The sequence below is a fragment of the Didymosphaeria variabile genome (assembly GCF_027946475.1).
Source record: "Didymosphaeria variabile strain IMI 356815 chromosome Unknown scaffold_3, whole genome shotgun sequence".
Taxonomy (NCBI): Eukaryota; Fungi; Ascomycota; class Dothideomycetes; order Pleosporales; family Didymosphaeriaceae; genus Didymosphaeria; species Didymosphaeria variabile.
Genome location: NW_026611622.1, coordinates 47,166 through 65,913, shown reverse-complemented (window position 1 = coordinate 65,913; position 18,748 = coordinate 47,166). Strand labels below are relative to the sequence as shown.

Below are 18,748 nucleotides of genomic sequence, written 5' to 3'. Positions count from 1 at the left end.
GTGCCGCTGGAGGGACAGGAAGTGTTGGGTGGACACTAGCGGGAGGCTTGTTTAGGGTGTTTTGGGAAGCGGATGCCATGGTTGTGCTGGTATGAAATGGGATGGATGGTTTGAGTAGCAGGAGTTCTTTGTGTAGATTGCTGCTCCTCGTTGGGGGTTTGGTATGTCCTGTAATTGGATGGTATGAGATACCTGATTTCGCACTGTCTATTGGGTATATCTTCTTCGCTGGTCTGTCTCTTCGCCTCTGTGGGATTCTACAGCCTCGCTGACGCCATTCCCATGCTGCACTCGTCCTCCACTTCGTCATCTGCATAGCGCTGCACAGGCCATTCTAGCAGTCCCATCGTGCCTCCCCCGTCTCATCGCTTTTCACCCCAGACCCAATGCCATACCGCGTCCTCCCACGCCCCATCATTCCTCACAGATACTTCTTCGCCGCAGCCGCCACCCTCGCCCTAAACACCGGGCTCTTAACCACGTCCCCATTCCCAGCGTGAAAAAAAGGATTCATAACAGTCTTAACCCAACTCTCATACACATCGACCATGAAATTCTTCACCGCCTCCTCCGTCGCCGGCGCATCAGGCCTATACACGCCCCCCACCCCCAATCTTCCCCGGCAAGACTCCCCTCTGCCCTCCCAGTCCACCTCCCCAAGCACCTCATCCCTCGGCCTCGTCAGCAGCAAAAACCGCACATTCGCCCCCGTGATCCAGCAGCTGACATAGTTATTCGCGTACTTGTCGATGTGCTTGAGGTACATTGGGGCGGAGCCAGCGGTGGAGGAGGGCCCCCATTGGACTTCTTCGAGGATGTCGAGCGCGGAGTGGAGGATGAAGGGGGCGAGGTGGCGGTCTGTTGCGTTGAAGTGGGCGGTGCCGTCGCCGGAGGAGCGGGAGGTGCCGAATTCGTGGGTGAAGAGGGGGGTGTCGGTTGGGGAGAAGATGGTGAAGTAGTAGGACATTGTGCGCGGATGGTATGGTGGTTGCTTTAGGTGTGGTTATTGCAGGTATCAGGCTTGTAGCTCGTATGCGGTGATGTGAAGTACGGTCGTATTGAGGTCGTTCGCGGAGTATTCGGAGCTTATACGTCTCGTGACCGGCAGGAAGTGTGGTGATGTACGGAGAATGGCAGCGTACAAGAGGCAGGCTTCCAAGTATGTGAGCTTGTTTGGTCGATCACAATTCTGGTATGGCCGCGGTGGCCGCCTCGACTCGCTCGTGGGGTGAATTGTCGTGCTCGGAGGTGATGCGGAGAAAGAGCGCTAGCAAGGGTCCAACGCCAAGGATTCGAGCCGCGACTTTTCCACATCCTCATCACGACCATCCAAGCTGCCATACCTCGCGCCCACAATGTTCGGTCCCTTCCGTCTCACAAACCCGCTGTCGGGCGGTCTTTTATGGTACGCAGCCCACCAATCCGAAGACGAACCCCCGCGATCGCAATCCAATGGACGCTTTGCCTCCAACCTCACTCCCATCCATGCCATACTACGCACAAGGCTGATCTTTAATCATGCAGGAAAGTCCCATGGCGTCTCTCCCGCCACCAGAAATACCGCCAACGCGAACGCCTTAGGGGTGTCGATACCATCGTCTCTACCGTTGATAGCGCCCTTGCGCGCCTGGGCCAGAGCCTGAAGAAGGTGGAAATGTGGAAGAAGGAAATGCCGACGGAGCAGGAGATGCTGCCCAAGGACAAATACACAGTTTTCGACCGGAAAGTGAAGAGGTATAGGAAGGGCATTCACAGTAAGTGCGCCTTGCTGCTCAGGGTGGGGGAGTGGGGTTCAAGGAGCTCTAGAGGAATTGGAGAGGAGGCGATTAGTGTGTGTGCATGAGAGTGAGTACTGACATCTGAGCAGAGGTACCAAAGTGGACGAGGGTCAGCCAAAGATTGAACCCGCCGGGTTTTTAGACGGATGGAGCGGGGGTTAGGCGTGTACATTATGTGGTACTATATGGGTTGCATCGTGCGGCGCTCTCTGGAATTGATGTGTATCTTTAACAAATTTTGTGTGGGCTACGCGTTTGCCATTCCTTACCGCTCTCGTGATCGCACTTTCCTAACATTTCGTTTGTCTCGTAATCTTTCAAATCTCTCTCACCTTAATTTATCTGCCTCACAATCTTTTAAGTCTCTCTTACCTTTATTTTGCTTATCTCGCAATCTTTCAAGTCTCTCTCACCATAATTTATCCGTCACATCAATATTAACAAGTTGATTCCCCTTCACCTTAACTTCCCTTTCGCTTGAGAAACACTTAAATGACACAACACCTACCTTTTACTACAATTTCTCATCCTTGCACTGCTCTCCTCAGCGCACTATTAAGAACACATTCGCAACCACCATGGCAGCACGACAGCTGCCAGGGCAACCACCAACAGGCGCAGTACCACCAGCTGTTATGGAAGAGTACCTTAAACTCACAAAGAAGCAACAAGAGAGAAGGGACAGCTTCGAACTAAGAGCCGCAGATGTCAGAAGAAATTTTCAAGAGATAGATGCGCATGAACAGCAACAATTCTGGATGAGCTACTCTCAGGTCAATCAGGTCAATCAGGTCAATCAGGTTAGGAGTGGTCCAAATAGACGCCCTGTACCTCTCCATCAAGCAGGTGCAAACATGCCGTCCAGGCCGCATCCTCCCAACCAAAGAAGGCCAGCCGCCCAGCAGAAAGCAACACCTGCGCCAGTTCGACCGAAGTTGCCAGCAAACGCGCCAAAGAGGGCTCCTACAGCACCTCGCGCAATTACAGGTCAGGGCGCAGCTCATATTCAGGTACGTAGGATTCCCAGTAGTGCCTCGACACTTGTTGCCAGGCTCACAACCAACAATATGCGGACATTACAGACTGACGATGCCTAGGGTAAACCTGCTACCAAGGCGCAGCCTAGACCTGTGCCAAAGCCGCACTACAATGGCCCTAAGCAGCAAAAACCCGAGGTCATTGATCTCTGCTCAGACGAGGATATCGAGCCGCAGCCACGATCCATGATTCAGAACAATACAGCTGGACCATCTTGTCGACAGGTAGCGTTTATTCCGCCGCTCCCCAGTGGAGCATTATCGTTCTTCGGAAACAACGACAAGGTTGGTAGTACTAAGAGGTTATTATTTACAGTTTGCTGACGATCACAGATATTCCGACCAGGTATCAAAGATGAAGAAGATCGGAACAGTCAGCCGATTCATACGAGCTCAGGTGCGCCAGGCCCAGTGAACGTCCCCAACGGTCTATCTGCACCCATTCAATTCAAAGTCCCTCAAGTTCCGAGTGGCGCTGCCTCTACCTCAGAACGCATGAGGCGCGAAGGCACTGTCACATCCCAAGCCTTATGCCAGACTATGCCCCCAAACCCAATTGTGGGCGCAGACAACACGCGCCACGATCGATTCTCATTACCAACACCACCACAATCGCAAGTTCCGCCAACCCGTAAAAGGAAGGTCCAGCCCAACGTCAGCGATGATAGTGATAATATTTCAGAGTGGGAGCCATCTTCAGGCGACGATGTTCCTTTAATCCAGCGGCAACAGAAGCCAGCCCTCAAGAAAGCAAAGCCTACTCATTGCTCAGGAATTGCTAGGCCTCCATCTGGAGTTCCTAAGATGGGCTTCAAACCCATGAAGCCGTAAGTCATGTAGTCGTAAGGGACATAGAGAAGAAACTAAACTTTACCTATAGTCTCATGCGGAATCGAGCACAACCAAACAGCAAGCCTGCAATATCCTCTGCACCAGCAATATCCTATACACCAGCTGCCTCAACTAGCTCAAGAATCGTTGAGCGAGCGCTTCGTTCCGAGTCGCCCTCCGTACGAGCAGCCGTGCGTTCATCCGCCCGCCGTGCAAAGCAGAAAGCTTCCGCTGCACTCGATAAGCACTTTCAGAGAGAGCTCGAGTTCCACAATGAAGAGGACATCCGCGAAGCCGATGAGCGCGAGCATCGTCTCAAGAGCACCTTTCCCACGAGCACAGAGCCAGAGCTTCGACTTAGACTAGGACGCATGAGCATCACCTCCGCACCTTCTGTCCGCCCATCTATCGGTCCTGTGAACACTAGCGACGTGAAAGATGCTGTTGACGATGCTATTCAAAGCAGGGATAGAGGCAGTGCCTACGGTTTATCCCAATGGACACAGGATAGATTGCGGGGTGATAGATATCTTATACAGAGCCAGGCGAGCTCGTCCCAAGGACGTGGTGATGAGGAGAGCGAAAGCGAGCTGGACGTATCCGCGTTCCAATATGTTAATGGAAGGATTGTAGACCGAGTTGAGGAAATGGACATGACGGAGGACACTTGATGGAGGATGGAGAAGCTTGGTTTGAAGCTTGACAATACGATTAAGGAAAGAAAGCTCTAGTATGCGTTGCGCGATAAAATTTCGCATAGCATAGCGTGGGTCTAGGTACTAAGGATTTGCTTGGGGCATAGCATCGCGAATCCGGCTACATATGGAGGGCGATGATACCTTGTCATCTGTCTTTTGAGAGCGGCCGGAACCATGGAAAGGTTTGGGACAGTGCTGTGCTACGGACTATTCACGAGGTAGTTCCATGTGAGCATTAGAATATAATGATTCGAAGATTGTTCACATTGCGAACAATGTTTCTCAGCCCAAACTTGCTCGATTGTCGGATTGTGGGGGAGACAAAATCTTATCGAAGATATCTGGGAAGTGAGCGTAACGAAAGCTCTCGTGTCACATCTTCATTATCCTCGTTTCATCCGCGTGTACGCAGTTATTCTTCTACTTCCTTATGGGGTGCAATCGTTGCTAAGAGCTATGAAACCATGCCTGCGACCCGGGAGACTAGAAATAGAGGAGCAATCAGTTGCTGAGCAGTCCTTGGTTCATAGAGTGTGGCGAAGATCCACGTGTCTTGTACATGGTCCGGTAGATCAATGAGAAGTGGTCTATCTGATCACGTTGCATTGTGCTGGACTAAAAGAGTGTACCGAATCCTGATCCTACAGGATGAGAAACATCCTATGGTATCTCCACTAAGTAAAATAGTATTCGTGCTATGCCGGTCCAAAAAATAAAGACAAAAGCAAATGGATCTCCGGAGAGCTCGGGAGTAGGTGCTGTTTGGACTAGCTTGATAGCGTGTGTTAGCCTGAGCTCGGAGAAGTCCTCCCGATCTTCGCTGAGGAGGCTTTCGGGCGGACTTTCACTACCAAGACATCATCTGACCATCTTGAGAGACCTTTCTTTGCGGGGGAAGACGTTATCTCCTTACGCGGTCCGACTACTCCGCAGGTGTCGTGGCCAATTGACGGTGAGCCTTTCCGATCGCTCCGATGTAAACGGTAGTCGGTCACATGCGCTTGATCTGCAGCTAGTGCGCGGAGAGATGATGGCGACCTTCCGAGTCATTACATTAGGTAGTACTGTACTAGCTACTCATGAGGGCTCGCGGAATGTCTCTCAAGGCTGTGCTATGCGCGAAATGGAATACAATGTTGTCACAAAATCCATAGCAACGTGCCGTTCTACCTCGTGGCGAGCGAAAACGTAATGGTTGATCGCACGCGAAGCGAGTATCATTTGATCTGCTCAGTACTCGTCCGGTGTCGTGCTCACTTAGCGGCACTGGACTCGACCTACGATCAATGCGGTGGGTGTGGCGTTGAAGGATGGCGGTCCACACAAAGCTGTGCCAGTCGGCTTGCCGTGCTATAGCACGTATTCTTCAAGTCCTGGCGAGTGGACTTCCAGACAACATACGCCGACCGATGGGGAGTTTCTTGGCCTCGCTGGTCGAAGACTGGTTCAGTGAAAGGGTCGGCGCCAGGTACACGTAGCAACCAAGACATGGCGCTCGGCTGATCGCAGCCGACACTATTCGCTTGCTGATAAGGCCGCCTGAGCACCCTGCTAGAAACCATACATTGGCGGCAAGGAGCGAAGAATGTGCCTGGAGCTGTTGGCCGTTTCAATTCAACGTGCATCGAGAGGACGTGTGGAACAATTCTGCTGCTTGTGGCAAGCCGACGAGTGAGAGCACCGGGAGTTCACGCTTTCACTAGGTAGGTTTGTTGGACCCCACTATCACGTTAGTCCCGCTTAGCGCGCACCTTGGCGTCAGGAGGATCCAGATGATCTCCCTCCTGTTTTTGCTCGTCACATCGATCCTTCAACGCATGGAGCATCCTTTTCCACAAGCTCCATCCTTCCCGTTCAAGGGCCCTGCATCTGGACCATGTGAACCGGGGTGTTGCTTCCACGATCCCTTGCGATTTTCCAGCACTCACTCCTTGTCAGGGGCATCCAGATAAGGAGGATTGACAAATGGATTGCTCCATACATGGTTTGTTTGAGCAAGAAACCGATGCAGCAGCCTCATAGACGGAGAAACGGAGAAACGAACTCTGAATGAAGAGCCTCGCCTTTTTCGCACTCGCCAAAGGGTCGATGGATGCCCGACTTGGCATTGCATCCTTCGATTGAACTTCAAGCCGACCACGTCTGTTCGTTCATTCCCGTATGTGGCTCGAAATTAGTCGCAATCCTACCGGTTCTTCTTGCCTCTTGCAATGTATCTTGCACCTCCCTCTCTAATTTCTCCCCTCCGGCTCTGTACCATGAGCCTACACTCAGACTGTCTTGCCCATGCTCTTCTCCCCGATTCATCTGCATGCCACTGTTCTTCATGAAATTCACTAAACGGGCTGCTTTCTTAACTTCCGTCGTGACTACGCTGCGCACGAGGATTGCCTCGTCTTCTTCCTCTAAATCAAACACGCCAATCTGTATGGTGTTCGCTCTCGCTCTCGCTCTCGGAGCTTCAGTAGCATGATTTGGTACCACGTTGGTGGCGGCCGCGGTTATGTTGGATCCCGGAGACAAGCCGTATGACGTTGTCTGTGAATGTGGGGAAGAGGTCTCGTTTCGGGATTCGGGAGGTTGCGTCGAAGATTTGAAGGACATATTGATCGCGAGTCGATACCAGAAAAGGACTTTCGAGATCGTGGCCATATAAAGGAGGGCAAGATGCGGTTGTTGGGCACAGTGACACTGCAGTAAATCTCCTAGAGTGCTAACAGCAACCCGATTGGTATGTAATATCTTGTCGAGCGGGGGAAGATGTTGGGTAGCGTAACTTCCGGATGTTGGATGCTCTGCGGATTTCATGTGTAAAGAGTGAAGCATAGTGAGGGCTTTAGCTTCGCAATCATGCATGGGGGGTTGGAAAGCCGGTTCAAGCAGTGGTGACATGCTTGCATCTGACATGCTTAGCGTTGAAGTACTGGGTGGACTCGGAGATGCTACTGGCGCAACGCTGGGAGTTACTCCTGGCCACGGATTTTGGAATTGAAAGTTGCTGCCGACGTTGAAAGGATGATCCGCAGATGGGCTGCCAACTGGACTATTTACAAAGGAGAGGTTCTTCATTGGACTTATCGGCGTACCAGATGCTATCGTCGACGGCATTGCGAACGGACCGGTCCCTGGATTGGGCTGGAAGGCTAAGAAGGAACCCATGGAAGCCGAAGCCTGGGAATTATGACCGTACATTGTCGACTGCAGATATCGTTGATGCTGGTCGGCGACTCTTTTTGCCCACGGCTGCTTTCCATGACGCCTAGAGGGGCTGTAAAAGCAATTGATAGCATTATCTCGACACCGTTCACAAGGGGCCTGACTGTCGCATTTTACTTTGGCGATTGAGCAAGCTGAAGAAAGTAAGCCTCTCCCAATCAAGGTTTGTTCTTGGGATGTGGATACCATCGCAAGAGAATCGAAGCTTGACACGTCCCTCTCCTGGTATGCAAACAGTGCGTTGCATGGGCGAATCTTGCTGAGCATTGGCCATATCGACCTGAGACGTTTTGGAAGCGAGGCAACAAAGTCTTGTTATAAGTTGCGATCCGAAGTCTAGAATCATTGAGTTAATACCAGACTTGCAATTGGAAGGTCGACTATACCAAATCTATTGATGAATGGCGGAATGATATGAGCTCACGGTGGCGCTGAAGTATACATATGTGCGGCAGTGGTGTACTAAGAGAATGCGGAGACAATCTGTCAGGTCCGGGCACAAGATGAACATCATATTCCTTGCTTAGCGTATGCCACCCATGTAATAATTCGTCTGCATGCGCGATCTACGTTCGGCCCCCTTCAGTAACCTGGCTCGAATAACGGCCTTCCTCCCTGTACAAAGCCCAGGGACCTTATCCTGACACGTGGTGGCCCAAAACCTAACGGCTATCCCGAGCTTAGGAGCACGCGCAGCAAGCCACACGATTGGATACTGTCTGTACGATCGATACGGTTAAATTCGATGACGGTCTAGCCAATGAACGCCTACCGCGCTTACACATACCCAATCATACATTGACCACGTAGACCCCTAGCGCAGCGCGTGTGAACGATTCTGATAGAAGGATTTACTATGCAGCACAACTGTACAGTGATATGTGTAAACATCATTATCACCTTCCACGCTGGCAATACAAGACCATTTGCGTCATTCATAGCATTGGCTGTGAACTACTGCCCACTATCAATCGAACTCCGAGCGCTAATGCAGCAGCCGCAGTGTCTGCCCAGGATCCTGACTCTTGGGTTATGATTTCCTCCAGTCGTGCGCACCTAGCAGAGTCCGATGCGCAGATGAGCTGCATGTCGGGGCTTTTTTTCTTTTTAGGGAAAAGGAACTGATCGGTACTGCGGGCGATATTGGTGCCGGCCCTGATGACGGATGTCGCGAAGAAAAGCAAAAAGATAGGGGCAGACGTACGGCACTCCCCTAGAATGCCGATCTGGCTCTAGATGTCACTACGAGCCATCGGCGTCTTCGGGCGCGGTTAGCAGAACGTACTTTTCAAGTTTTGGCAAGGCTGGTTGCCTCTGCGAAATCGGATAGCCGATCAAATTGCTCTGGCACATGCTTTTGCAATTACTGCCTACTAGAAGCGAAATATGCAGGTTCTCGCGCCAATGTCAATACTCCTCGGCGCTATCGTTAGGACACCTCGGCGCAAGCGAGCAGACTTTTTTTTCGGATTGGGCGACGTCACTCCAACCGAAGGCCGCGGACCCGGTAGGTCGTGTGGCCTTGGGAACAAAGTACAGTACCTAGGTAGTATTGGCCCCCAGAGCGCTGTCGCCGAGATACTGAATACATATCGAGGGTTGTGGCGCAGCGATGTGGAGATTAGTATTACGTGGAACTAATTGCTGCACAGACCTGCTCCACACCAACATTTCCACTGTAGGATTTCGCAGTCGTGACGCCAATGATCGTCATAAACGGCGGCTCTTTACCTTGTCGGATGGCGTAATAGGACTTGTTGCATCGTACAGTACTGGGGCCGCATCCTTCTAGCGCATTTGCTGCCTTGGGCATATATACTCTTAATCTCGGTGGATGTCAATGGCAATACTCGTACTGCTTGGAATCATCGAATTACCGTCAGGATTGGCCGTCCATAAGAGTGCAAGCACTTCGAAGAAGCACTACGAAGCATAAACCTCTCGTGTCCGCTTGCATCTCGTACGACGGAGGTACCGAGTGAGGCGTCCACTGGTAATCAAGCAAGCTGTCAGCGAGGTCCGTAGAGCTGGCTATACAAACTCATTGTCAACCTAGGCCTGTTGCAGGAACATTGTGCCTTGCAGGAGAAACCATGTGTTGCGCACGCCTAGCTTGAATGGACTTGAGTAGTGTTACCAAGACCCAAATAGGTGGGCAATGTCCGCTCCAGTGTTACCATGACTGATCTCACGTGCAAACTGTGGCGGGCGAGGGAACTGGACGATGTTTCTCGACTGGCAGCCCACAGTCTCCGGAAGCCTGACTTGGGATAACGAGGAAACAATACTAAACGGTCCCCACTACGAATCATGAGTCAAGATTACATTGTGCGCATTAATGCGAACCAATCTTTATCGCACCTTGGTATTTCTTTTTGGCTTTCAACGATGACATCCTCAACAATGAACCACGAGGACTATTCCAATGAACCGTATTCGCGTATCAGGGACCGAGAATGAGCGAGGAAGTCTATCACACATGCACGTCTGGGAAACACGCTCCCTTCGCGAAGGGTGACCGGCTAAATGTGGCACTACCAGGTTCACCATAGCAAGTACCAACATCAGTTTTTAAAGTGTTCCACGTGAGCAAGTTCGAGGTCAAGATTGAGATGGCAAAGATTGCCGGACTGCAATATGAAGCATTTGCAAATTACGACAGCTTCAAGTAAGTGGGATTGGAAGATGTCGACTATTTCCTCCGCATGAAGGCAGATCCATACTTCATCGAGGTCGTCGGACCAGTTCACCAGAACTTTGTAGATACAAACCGGGCGAAGTAGGTCAGGAAGCTTGTTGTGACGATCTGTATCTGACCATAGAAGGCACTCCGTGGCGTGGTTGGAGGATCATGGTCTCGATGGAAAGATATTGAAGACATGCGCGCTCGTACCGATGAAGACACTGCTTTGCAACGCTATGACACATCCTACCGAGGATCTGGCGTTGATTGACATAGTTTGTGGGGCTTGAGATGTGTGAGCAAGGTTCCAGGTCACCCTCTCGAGGTCAAATGTTTTACACGTGACGTGACGTAACCGCCAAGATACCAGCACGCGACTGAGCTGGTTGGTTCAGTCACTAATAACGCACACTTCTACACCTTTCCTCTCAATCACAGCCAGAAATTTACCACAGTTTTGGAACCAAACATTCGATACCAGTGACGCTTAGACTAGGAAGGAGTTCGTATCTACTGAGTCACCTTTTGGCCACCTTAGGACTAGCGAGGGTGGTGACTTACCAATTACGAGCTCTTTCGTACATCCAACTGCGCAACCGGACTTGCCAGGATGCACACAGGTGGACAACGATCATCTGGCGGCTTGCGTATTCAATAGATTCGTAATTGCTCACACAGGTAATCTGTCTAATTACTGTGTAGCGAGGAGCGACCAATCATTTACAAGCTGCCGTGCTGCATGCAGTTCCTTGGAAGGTGTTGTAAGACACGGCTGTAGCTTGCTTTACCTATCAGGCCTTCGAGGTGGATCACGCGTCGCTCCTCCCACTATCATTCCGGAGTTCGAGTACTGCTACGTTCACATTTCTATTACTTCCCTAGTCCCTCGAAAAATTCTTTTGGGGTGAGTTCAGAGAACGTCGCTCGCGACATTACGGTGCTGGGCCGGATTCAGATCAAATCAAGATCCACTCGGTACACTCAAACGACAGAGGACACCAATTCTAACATACCATCAAACCGCAGTAGGAATGCGAAAAGCCTCTGTCGCTAATCACCATTCTGAATCCGAAGACCTGATGGTATCCAGAGACAGTGCAGCACTGTTAACTGCTCCAGCGCTTACCCTTCATTTAGTCGCATGCAACGCAGTTAGCGAGAGCATTGACTGGACCCTTATCTCCGAACAGCGGCCCGCGCCGACGTACATCTCACATAATATCCTGCTATAGTCGACGTCAGATACAGCCTGCCCGCGGATGTAAGATCAGGCGGACTTCCGTAAAATTCAGCTTCTGCAACGAATACTATAGCCTCGCTTCTTCTCGTTTAGAAGGAATGAACGACTGCGCAGTCTATATGACACATGACTTTATTGAACTTGTTCAGGTAACACATTGGAACAGTACATTATCCCCCGCTAGTGGTCGGCCCGCGGCAGATACAAGTCAGTGCTCAGTAGCATCACGTCTGGGAAATGCTTTAAGTCAAAAGTTACTCAATTTGAGCTATGGACTATGTCCATATGTTATAGCCGTTTATGGAAGTTTCTCGTCCATGTTCCTGCGACTCTAGAATCATTTTCGCGAGTTAAATTTGACATGTATACTACAATAGGCCGTCTACTGGCTAGAAACCCTTAGTAAGCTTATCATAATAGTTCAGAGCCCTAATTTAACGCGTACCATAACAAGAATTAGCAATTCAACAAGATTCTACCACTTATGAATAGAAGAAGTCTAATCTATAGGTTTCCGAGTGCAAAATTAGGTATCCAGAGCCATAGGAAGGTGGGGGAGCAACTTCTGGAGGGCGCCGATATAAGGCTTTCGGTTTTCGGCACCGAAATGGCTCCACTGAACGCGCCAGGAGCTACTTCTCACCCAGTGCTCCGACGGACTTTTCACATTCCACCTGTTCTGAATCGTTTACACGCCACTTGTACTGCGTAGCATGATGGGTCTCGGAAAGGTGCTTTGCGTGGATGACGCGAAGTCCGCAGTCATGTTTTGGCTGACCAAACCCCACGCATCTGGAGAAGATATCCAGCACTATGAACATATCAAAACGCAATAAACACGCAATAAGTATGCAGTGTATAAAGCTAATGCATCTGTACCTGCAGCATACTCTAGCTGTCAGTACGATAGCACGCTCCGCTTCTTAAACAGGCTGCACGCCGAGCGCACATTATCATCGTACCTACCATGCTCAAGACGCTCTTCCTGGCAGCTATTGCATCAGGGGCAGCCGTTGGAGATCTCTCTAAAGACCTTAAGCCGAGTCTTGCACAAGCCGCTGAGATATACACGCCTGGAACGCAGGCTTTCGACGAAGCGAAGACGAGATGGGCTGTCAACATCAACCCAGCTTTCGACGCCATTGTCAAAGTCACTTCTGAGAAAGACGTACAAGCTACAGTGAGTTTAATAACACAATTGTGAGATATCTACTGAAATTTCCGCCCAGGTCGCTTATGCGAACGCACGCGGTGTACCATTCCTCGCTTTTAACGGCGGCCACGGTTTCTCCAAAACCCTCAACAACTTCAAAGGCGGGATCGGTATCAGCATGCGCGGCATGAAGAATGTCACGATAAGCAACGAGCGTACCGAAAAGGGCCCAGTAGCATATGTTCAAGGCGGCGCAAAGTCTGGCGAAGTCATCGGCACTGCTTGGGCGGCGGGCACGACAATAGTTGCTGGTGCTTGTGACTGTACTGGATTCACCGGGTAAGTCATCTCAGCCACACTTATCACCCTTTAAGCCACTGACCTTTCATTCAGAGTGACTCTCGGAGGAGGGCACGGCTGGATGCAAGGCCAATACGGCCTCGCCATCGATAACGTAGTCTCCTACCGCCTCGTGCTCTCCAACAGCACCGCCATTACCGTCTCCGCAGACTCATATCCGGATCTCTTCTGGGGTACGTAACGATCGCGCACAAAGTGGCTATGTCTCAGACATAGATGCAAGATACCCATACCCACCATCTTGACTTATACTGACTTGGTATCCGTGTTTAGGCATGCGCGGCGCCGGCCACAACTTCGGCATCGTAACCCAAGTAAACTACCAACTCCACGATCGAAAAACCACGGCAGACGAAGGCTTTTCCACCAAAGTCTACGTCTTCAAACAAGACAAACTTGAAGCTGTGTTCAATGCCCTGAACACCTGGATCCGCGCCAAATCCCGTCCCGTAGAACTCACCCACTTCGGTGTCATCCTCAACAATCCCGACGTCGACACCAAGCCCATCATCCAACTCCTCGTTTTCTGGCAGGGACCATCCTTCCCCAAAAAGTACAGCGACCCGCTCGACGCCTTGAAGCCCTTCAGCGTAACATCGAACTACACCGACCTCGCGGGCGCAAACGCGCTCTCGGGCTCATCTCTAGATGGTCCCAACTGCGCAGGAGGCTTCGGACGACAAACATTCCCCGTCGACCTCGCTGAATGGTCCCCCGCCAACCTGCGCAAAGTGCTCGATATCTTCGCTGAGTTGCCTGGCACGGGACTCGAAACGAGTGCCATGCTGCTCGAGGCTTATGCTGTCAATGGCGTGAGGCTCGTGGATGCGGCTAGCACCGCGTATCCACTACGCGACGGAAATATTCTTGCTGCGCCGACGTTCACGTATGATGCGACTAATGCGACGCAAGATGCGCTTGCGTACAGCTATGGGAAAAAAGTGAGGGAGGCAATGTTAGCCGGGACGGGGGAGAGGTTAGGGGCGTACGTGAACTATGCTATTGGAGATGAGAGCAATGAGGCGGTGTATGGGTATGAGAAGTGGAGGCTGGAGAGGCTGAGGGGGTTGAAGAAGAAGTATGATCCAAAAGGAGCGTTTGGGTTTTTTGAGAAGATCCTGGTGTAAGAGTTCTGAATGATTGTAGAATTGTAGAAATGTATAGTACCTTTCCTGCCGCAAATTAGTCTCGTCTGCTTCACCTCCGCCTGTACACTTCAATACTTCTATGTTTATGCCTCACACCCTCGACGTCTTTGTTTATGTTGATTATGATTGGCCTGATAGGAGTTGTGCTGAGATAACGTGCATAGTGCCGCGGGCATTGAACGCCTGAAGGCTATCAGCCTAAACGCCTAAAAGCTTCCAGCGATAGACACCAGCACAAACGTGGAAGGATGATCACATACCGTCGAGGAACTGGCTGAGCAGATAGTAGTCCTTGTCGCCCCATCTTTGGGCTGCCCCAGCATGAGGGTTGACCGTCAACGCGAGACAATCCCAGCCAGTATTCCCGGGGCCGCCGCGCATCAACTCGTACGAAAGCTCAAAAGCCGAAAAGATTGGTTCGAACGTCGTATCATGCCCGTGACCACAATAGAACGGCCACTGGCAATGTTCTAGTAAATCAAGTCTTGATAGACGTGCTCGTGGAGTATATCCGTCAGCGCTGGAAGTAGCAAGCGCAGGGTTGTCCCGTTAAATTCGGTATCCAGATAGCCAAGCGGCGTTCGTGACGGGATCTCGTGCTACACTAGATATTCGCAGTACAATTCGTCATACTATTCTATGCTCAGGGGCAATGTCTGCAGGTAGGAAATAAGGAGTTTAACGAGATCAAACTCGCTTTGTAACTTTCCAGGTATCAATGATCCTGATGCAGATGCTGCGGAAACTTTGTCTGTTCTTCTTGTGCGCAAGCACGAACCCAAATCCGGGACCCAGTCAACGAGATGGGAAGGAGATGTCCGGGGCCGATTTTTTAAGGGGTGCCGAGGCACTGCCTTCTTCGCGTTCTCACGTATAGCCTTGGTGGAACATGTGGTCGTTTCGTAAGACGCTCGAGCTCAGGTTTTCGACACGCCAGGTGTAGCGCTGAATGTATCTGGTTTTGCAGTTCGCGGCTCACAAAATGAATGAGGGGACGGAAGCTGTATTGACTTCTTCTGATACTCATGTCACGGCGCCAACAGGCTGATGCTCGTGAAGCTGTAGTCGGTGTTGAAAGGCGGACGAAAGGGGTGAGCGGGGAATCCAGTGCCAAATCAGCAAGAACGTACGTGGAAGCCGCGAACAGTAGGTAGTAGGAGCTTCACCGAGGCCCTGGTCGACACTTTGCTTAGTTGAAAAGAAGTGAAACACGCGGCTCAGACCGACCGTTACGTCGGTTGAACGAGATCACGTATGGAAGTCACGGACACCATTCACTAACTTCACCAATTTCAAACACTAACTTCACTTCTCCCTATATAGATTTATTAATTAGCAAAATCCTCGTTCTTCGGAACTGGGCAGAGAAGCTGGGACTTACCGTAAAAGGTAGGGTCAGTGACAATGTCCATAAGGGAGAGTTGAAATAGTCCTGAGTTCGAACCTGCTAGTGGTGAGATTAAGCAAAAAAAGACTTAATCGAAGCAGGTCAATACTGGGACTAATCAACCCTCTCTTTTTGCGACCTTATTCTATGCATTGTTCGATCTTTAACCTCACTTTTTCTTTGGTATTATGTATTCACTGGATCTCGCTAGCAGAAGCTTCCGGTCGACACGTGACTCGAATGAGACCATGAAAAGAAGTGGAAGGCGCGACTAGGACTGGGAGCGCGATCATGTATGGACAAACCTTCGCGCCCACCACACTCGAAAAGTCTCTTGCAGAACATATGTCCCTTGCTTCATTGTCTCTCTACAACACACCTTATGCTGTACCCCTTAATCAGGCTGCCTAAGCACACCGTCTGCACTCTATTCAAGTTACTTTCATAGCTCACCAGCACATTCTCAAGCGATCAATGAAATGTCAGGTACAGTATCGAACGACTCAAAATCAGATGCAGGATGTGAAAGGAGCAGGGCCTCTTTGCCATGCATTGCCGATGGTGTGAGATTTCAGGTGAGCAAGCTTGTGCAGGTGGTGATTTGAGTACCCTTCAAAGTCTTGAACCAGTTGCGTCCTATAAAAATTCTATAACGTTCGACACTCATACTTCGACGTAGGAATAATCGCGATCATGTGGTACTTTGATATGTCATTTTTCGCGATGCCATCGACTGGTGGTTGGTGTTCTGAAACCCAGAGGAGTCCGTGCGTCACCGTGGAGATAGCGTGTTTATTTGCATGGCGTCACTTCCCAACCTCCCCAACCACCGCGAGACGCGACCAGCCACACCACCAACAAAGAGAAGTTCTAGGGGCACGACAGCTCCACCCTCTCCCCAATTCTTCCCACATCACTACAAACCATCATACCTGACTATTTTGCCAGTTGACACTCGCTGCACCGATCGTCTTCGAAGCCTCACCGAGACCACCTGCCTTGCAGCAACCCCACATCGAGCAGCGGCCCACGATGGCGCCCTCACCATCCCCGCTCACCATCACCTCCGATCTGGAAGGCTTTTCACCAATGGCCGTCCATGACATCCACCTTGCGAAGCGTGCGGACTACAAGGTCGCCGCGTCCGCGGGAGCTAAGGACCCGCGAGCCTACAACAACCTATGGTTTCAGCTGTTGTTTGCCTTCATTGGAATCGGAATGACCTTGACGGCGCTGTGGTTCTTCTTCCGCGCCAAAAACGGCGGTTTCAAGTGGCGGCAGGACGACTGGGAAGACTACAAGTCGACGGTGCTGCGCCGCAAGGGACCGGACGGAAAGACACTCAGTAACGCGACAAAGAGCACCAAGCTCGGCGGAGGCAGTGTGGTACATGGCGGCACCTACGGCGCCCCGACCAGCGTGGGATACACCGATGAGACGGGCACAACTGTCAGCGAAATGCGTGAGGCCGAGGAGGGTAAAGGCCGTCGCGCCTTCGGCATCCGTGGTGGTGACGGCGAGAAGAAGGACAAGCGCAAGAAGCGTCACGAGCACGACAACGACTACAAGGACCGCGATCTCCGTGATTACCGTGACGAGCGCCCCGCGAAAGTTGGCGGCCTCAACCGACAGGCGGATGGCATGTACACTGACTACTCCGCTACTGGTACCGAGCCCTCCGACCTAGGTTCCAACGTCTCCGGTCGCCCACTCGTCAAGGACAAGGAAAAGAAATCCGAAAAGGACAAGAAGAAGGAAGCCAAAGCCAAGGAGCAGCGCGCAAGGGAGCGCATGCGCAAGGCTAAGCTCGCCGAGAAGGAAGCCGCCAAGACCGCCGCTGCCGAAGCCAAAGCCCAAAAGGAAGCCGAGAAGCAAGCCGCAAAGGAGAAGAAAGCCGAGCAGAAGAAAGCAAAGAAGGCGAAGTCTGAAGTCGCGCCCTCTGAGATCGGTGGCCCCGCAATGACAGAGTACACCGCTCTCGAAAGCGAATACACCTACGACGCCCCCAAGACCGAATACACTGCCCCTTCTGAAGCTCCTGCCCCGGCTAAAGGTTCCTCTCGTCGTGCTCCTCCTTCCGCCGCATACTCCTTCACCACCGGAGACGATCGCACCGAGTACACAGGCGCCCGCACCGACGTCTCCAACAACAAGTCTCGTGCTGCCCCTGCCCCCTCTGAAGCCCAAGAATCCTCCTACTACTCTGACTACCGCCCCAACGCCGAGCGTTCTCGCGCCTCTCGCTCTCAATCCCGCCCCCGTCACGAATCCCGCTCTCGTCCCTCTTCCCAATCTCCTCGCAAGCACCACCGAGCTTCGCGTACCGGCCCATCAAACGCCTCAGACATCTTCACCACGGCGAATGGCGATACGCGTGGCACCATCGCGTACCCGTGCCACATCCCCGGTCTAAGCACCGCGGGCAGCGTCGCGCCCAACGACAGCGTGAGCCAGATGGGTGCACCACGGGGTCCCAGGCGCGAGGATCGTGGGGGTAGGGACGTCATGGCTGGATACCGCCGAGGTGGTGTGCGCACCGTGCGAAGGGATTCACTAAGTGATAGCGATGCTTGAAGCACGCACATCTCCAGGCATATTACGGCGTTTGGGTTCTTTCAAGCGAGTGAGCGATGCACGACACAGAAATTGGGTTCGGTTTGTGCATTTTGAAATGCAGTGTATAATGATACCATAGCGATACGATGGAGAGGAAGGCATCTGGATTATGGACGATGATGGACTGTATGTAGAACACCCAACACACTTTTCAATGAACGAATCGATGATCGAAGAATTCTTCTTGCCTTCGGCTGTGCTTCCGTGAGCGTCTGTGAGCAATGAGGACTTCGTCTACAGTAGCTGAGCTAGCTGATTGTGTAAAGGTAGGTGAACTAACTGCACCCGCTACTTTGACTATCTATCGGTTCCATTGCAAGGTTCTTCTAGTATCGTCCTCGCTTCCAATCACTTGATGGGCAGGTGGCACTTACCTTAGACCTTATTGTGGACAAGAGCGATGCCGACATCACGGCAATCGCCTACTACCTAGGTAGCGCTATATGTACAGGACGGTCGACTTCGAGCTCCTTTATCACTCCTAGCACACTTTAGCCACCACCCCGAAAGGCACACGCGAGCCATCCGAGCGCGGCGCCCGTTGCTTTTCAAAGTCGACGCGTTCGTCCTGATGTTTGCTTCTGTGAGTGCTCACTCGCAA

At 51.6% G+C, this 18,748-nt stretch overlaps 5 protein-coding genes across 5 annotated transcripts; 4 read left to right on the top strand and 1 right to left on the bottom strand.

Annotated features, from left to right (window-relative positions):
- Positions 1 to 421: 421 nt before the first annotated feature.
- On the bottom strand, positions 422 to 967 carry TRS20 (TRAPP subunit; the record flags this gene model as incomplete). Its single annotated transcript, XM_056212188.1, has 1 exon — positions 422 to 967. One exon carries the CDS (start codon positions 965 to 967, stop codon positions 422 to 424), a length of 546 nt encoding a protein of 181 aa, XP_056072496.1.
- Positions 968 to 1,355: 388 nt separating this feature from the next.
- Positions 1,356 to 1,843, top strand: N0V89_003385 (uncharacterized protein; the record flags this gene model as incomplete). The annotated part of the gene is made up of 2 exons (XM_056212187.1): positions 1,356 to 1,405; positions 1,525 to 1,843. 2 exons carry the CDS (start codon positions 1,356 to 1,358, stop codon positions 1,841 to 1,843), a joined length of 369 nt encoding a protein of 122 aa, XP_056072495.1.
- Positions 1,844 to 2,356: 513 nt separating this feature from the next.
- On the top strand, positions 2,357 to 4,317 carry N0V89_003384 (uncharacterized protein; the record flags this gene model as incomplete). Its single annotated transcript, XM_056212186.1, has 4 exons — positions 2,357 to 2,788; positions 2,876 to 3,100; positions 3,149 to 3,642; positions 3,696 to 4,317. The coding sequence occupies 4 exons, from the start codon at positions 2,357 to 2,359 to the stop codon at positions 4,315 to 4,317; spliced, it is 1,773 nt and encodes a 590-aa protein (XP_056072494.1).
- Positions 4,318 to 12,450: 8,133 nt separating this feature from the next.
- N0V89_003383 (uncharacterized protein) lies at positions 12,451 to 14,123 on the top strand (the record flags this gene model as incomplete). Its single annotated transcript, XM_056212185.1, has 4 exons — positions 12,451 to 12,663; positions 12,713 to 12,975; positions 13,030 to 13,169; positions 13,270 to 14,123. The coding sequence occupies 4 exons, from the start codon at positions 12,451 to 12,453 to the stop codon at positions 14,121 to 14,123; spliced, it is 1,470 nt and encodes a 489-aa protein (XP_056072493.1).
- A 2,440-nt stretch (positions 14,124 to 16,563) lies between these two features.
- N0V89_003382 (uncharacterized protein) lies at positions 16,564 to 18,105 on the top strand (the record flags this gene model as incomplete). Its single annotated transcript, XM_056212184.1, has 1 exon — positions 16,564 to 18,105. The coding sequence occupies one exon, from the start codon at positions 16,564 to 16,566 to the stop codon at positions 18,103 to 18,105; it is 1,542 nt and encodes a 513-aa protein (XP_056072492.1).
- Positions 18,106 to 18,748: the final 643 nt, after the last annotated feature.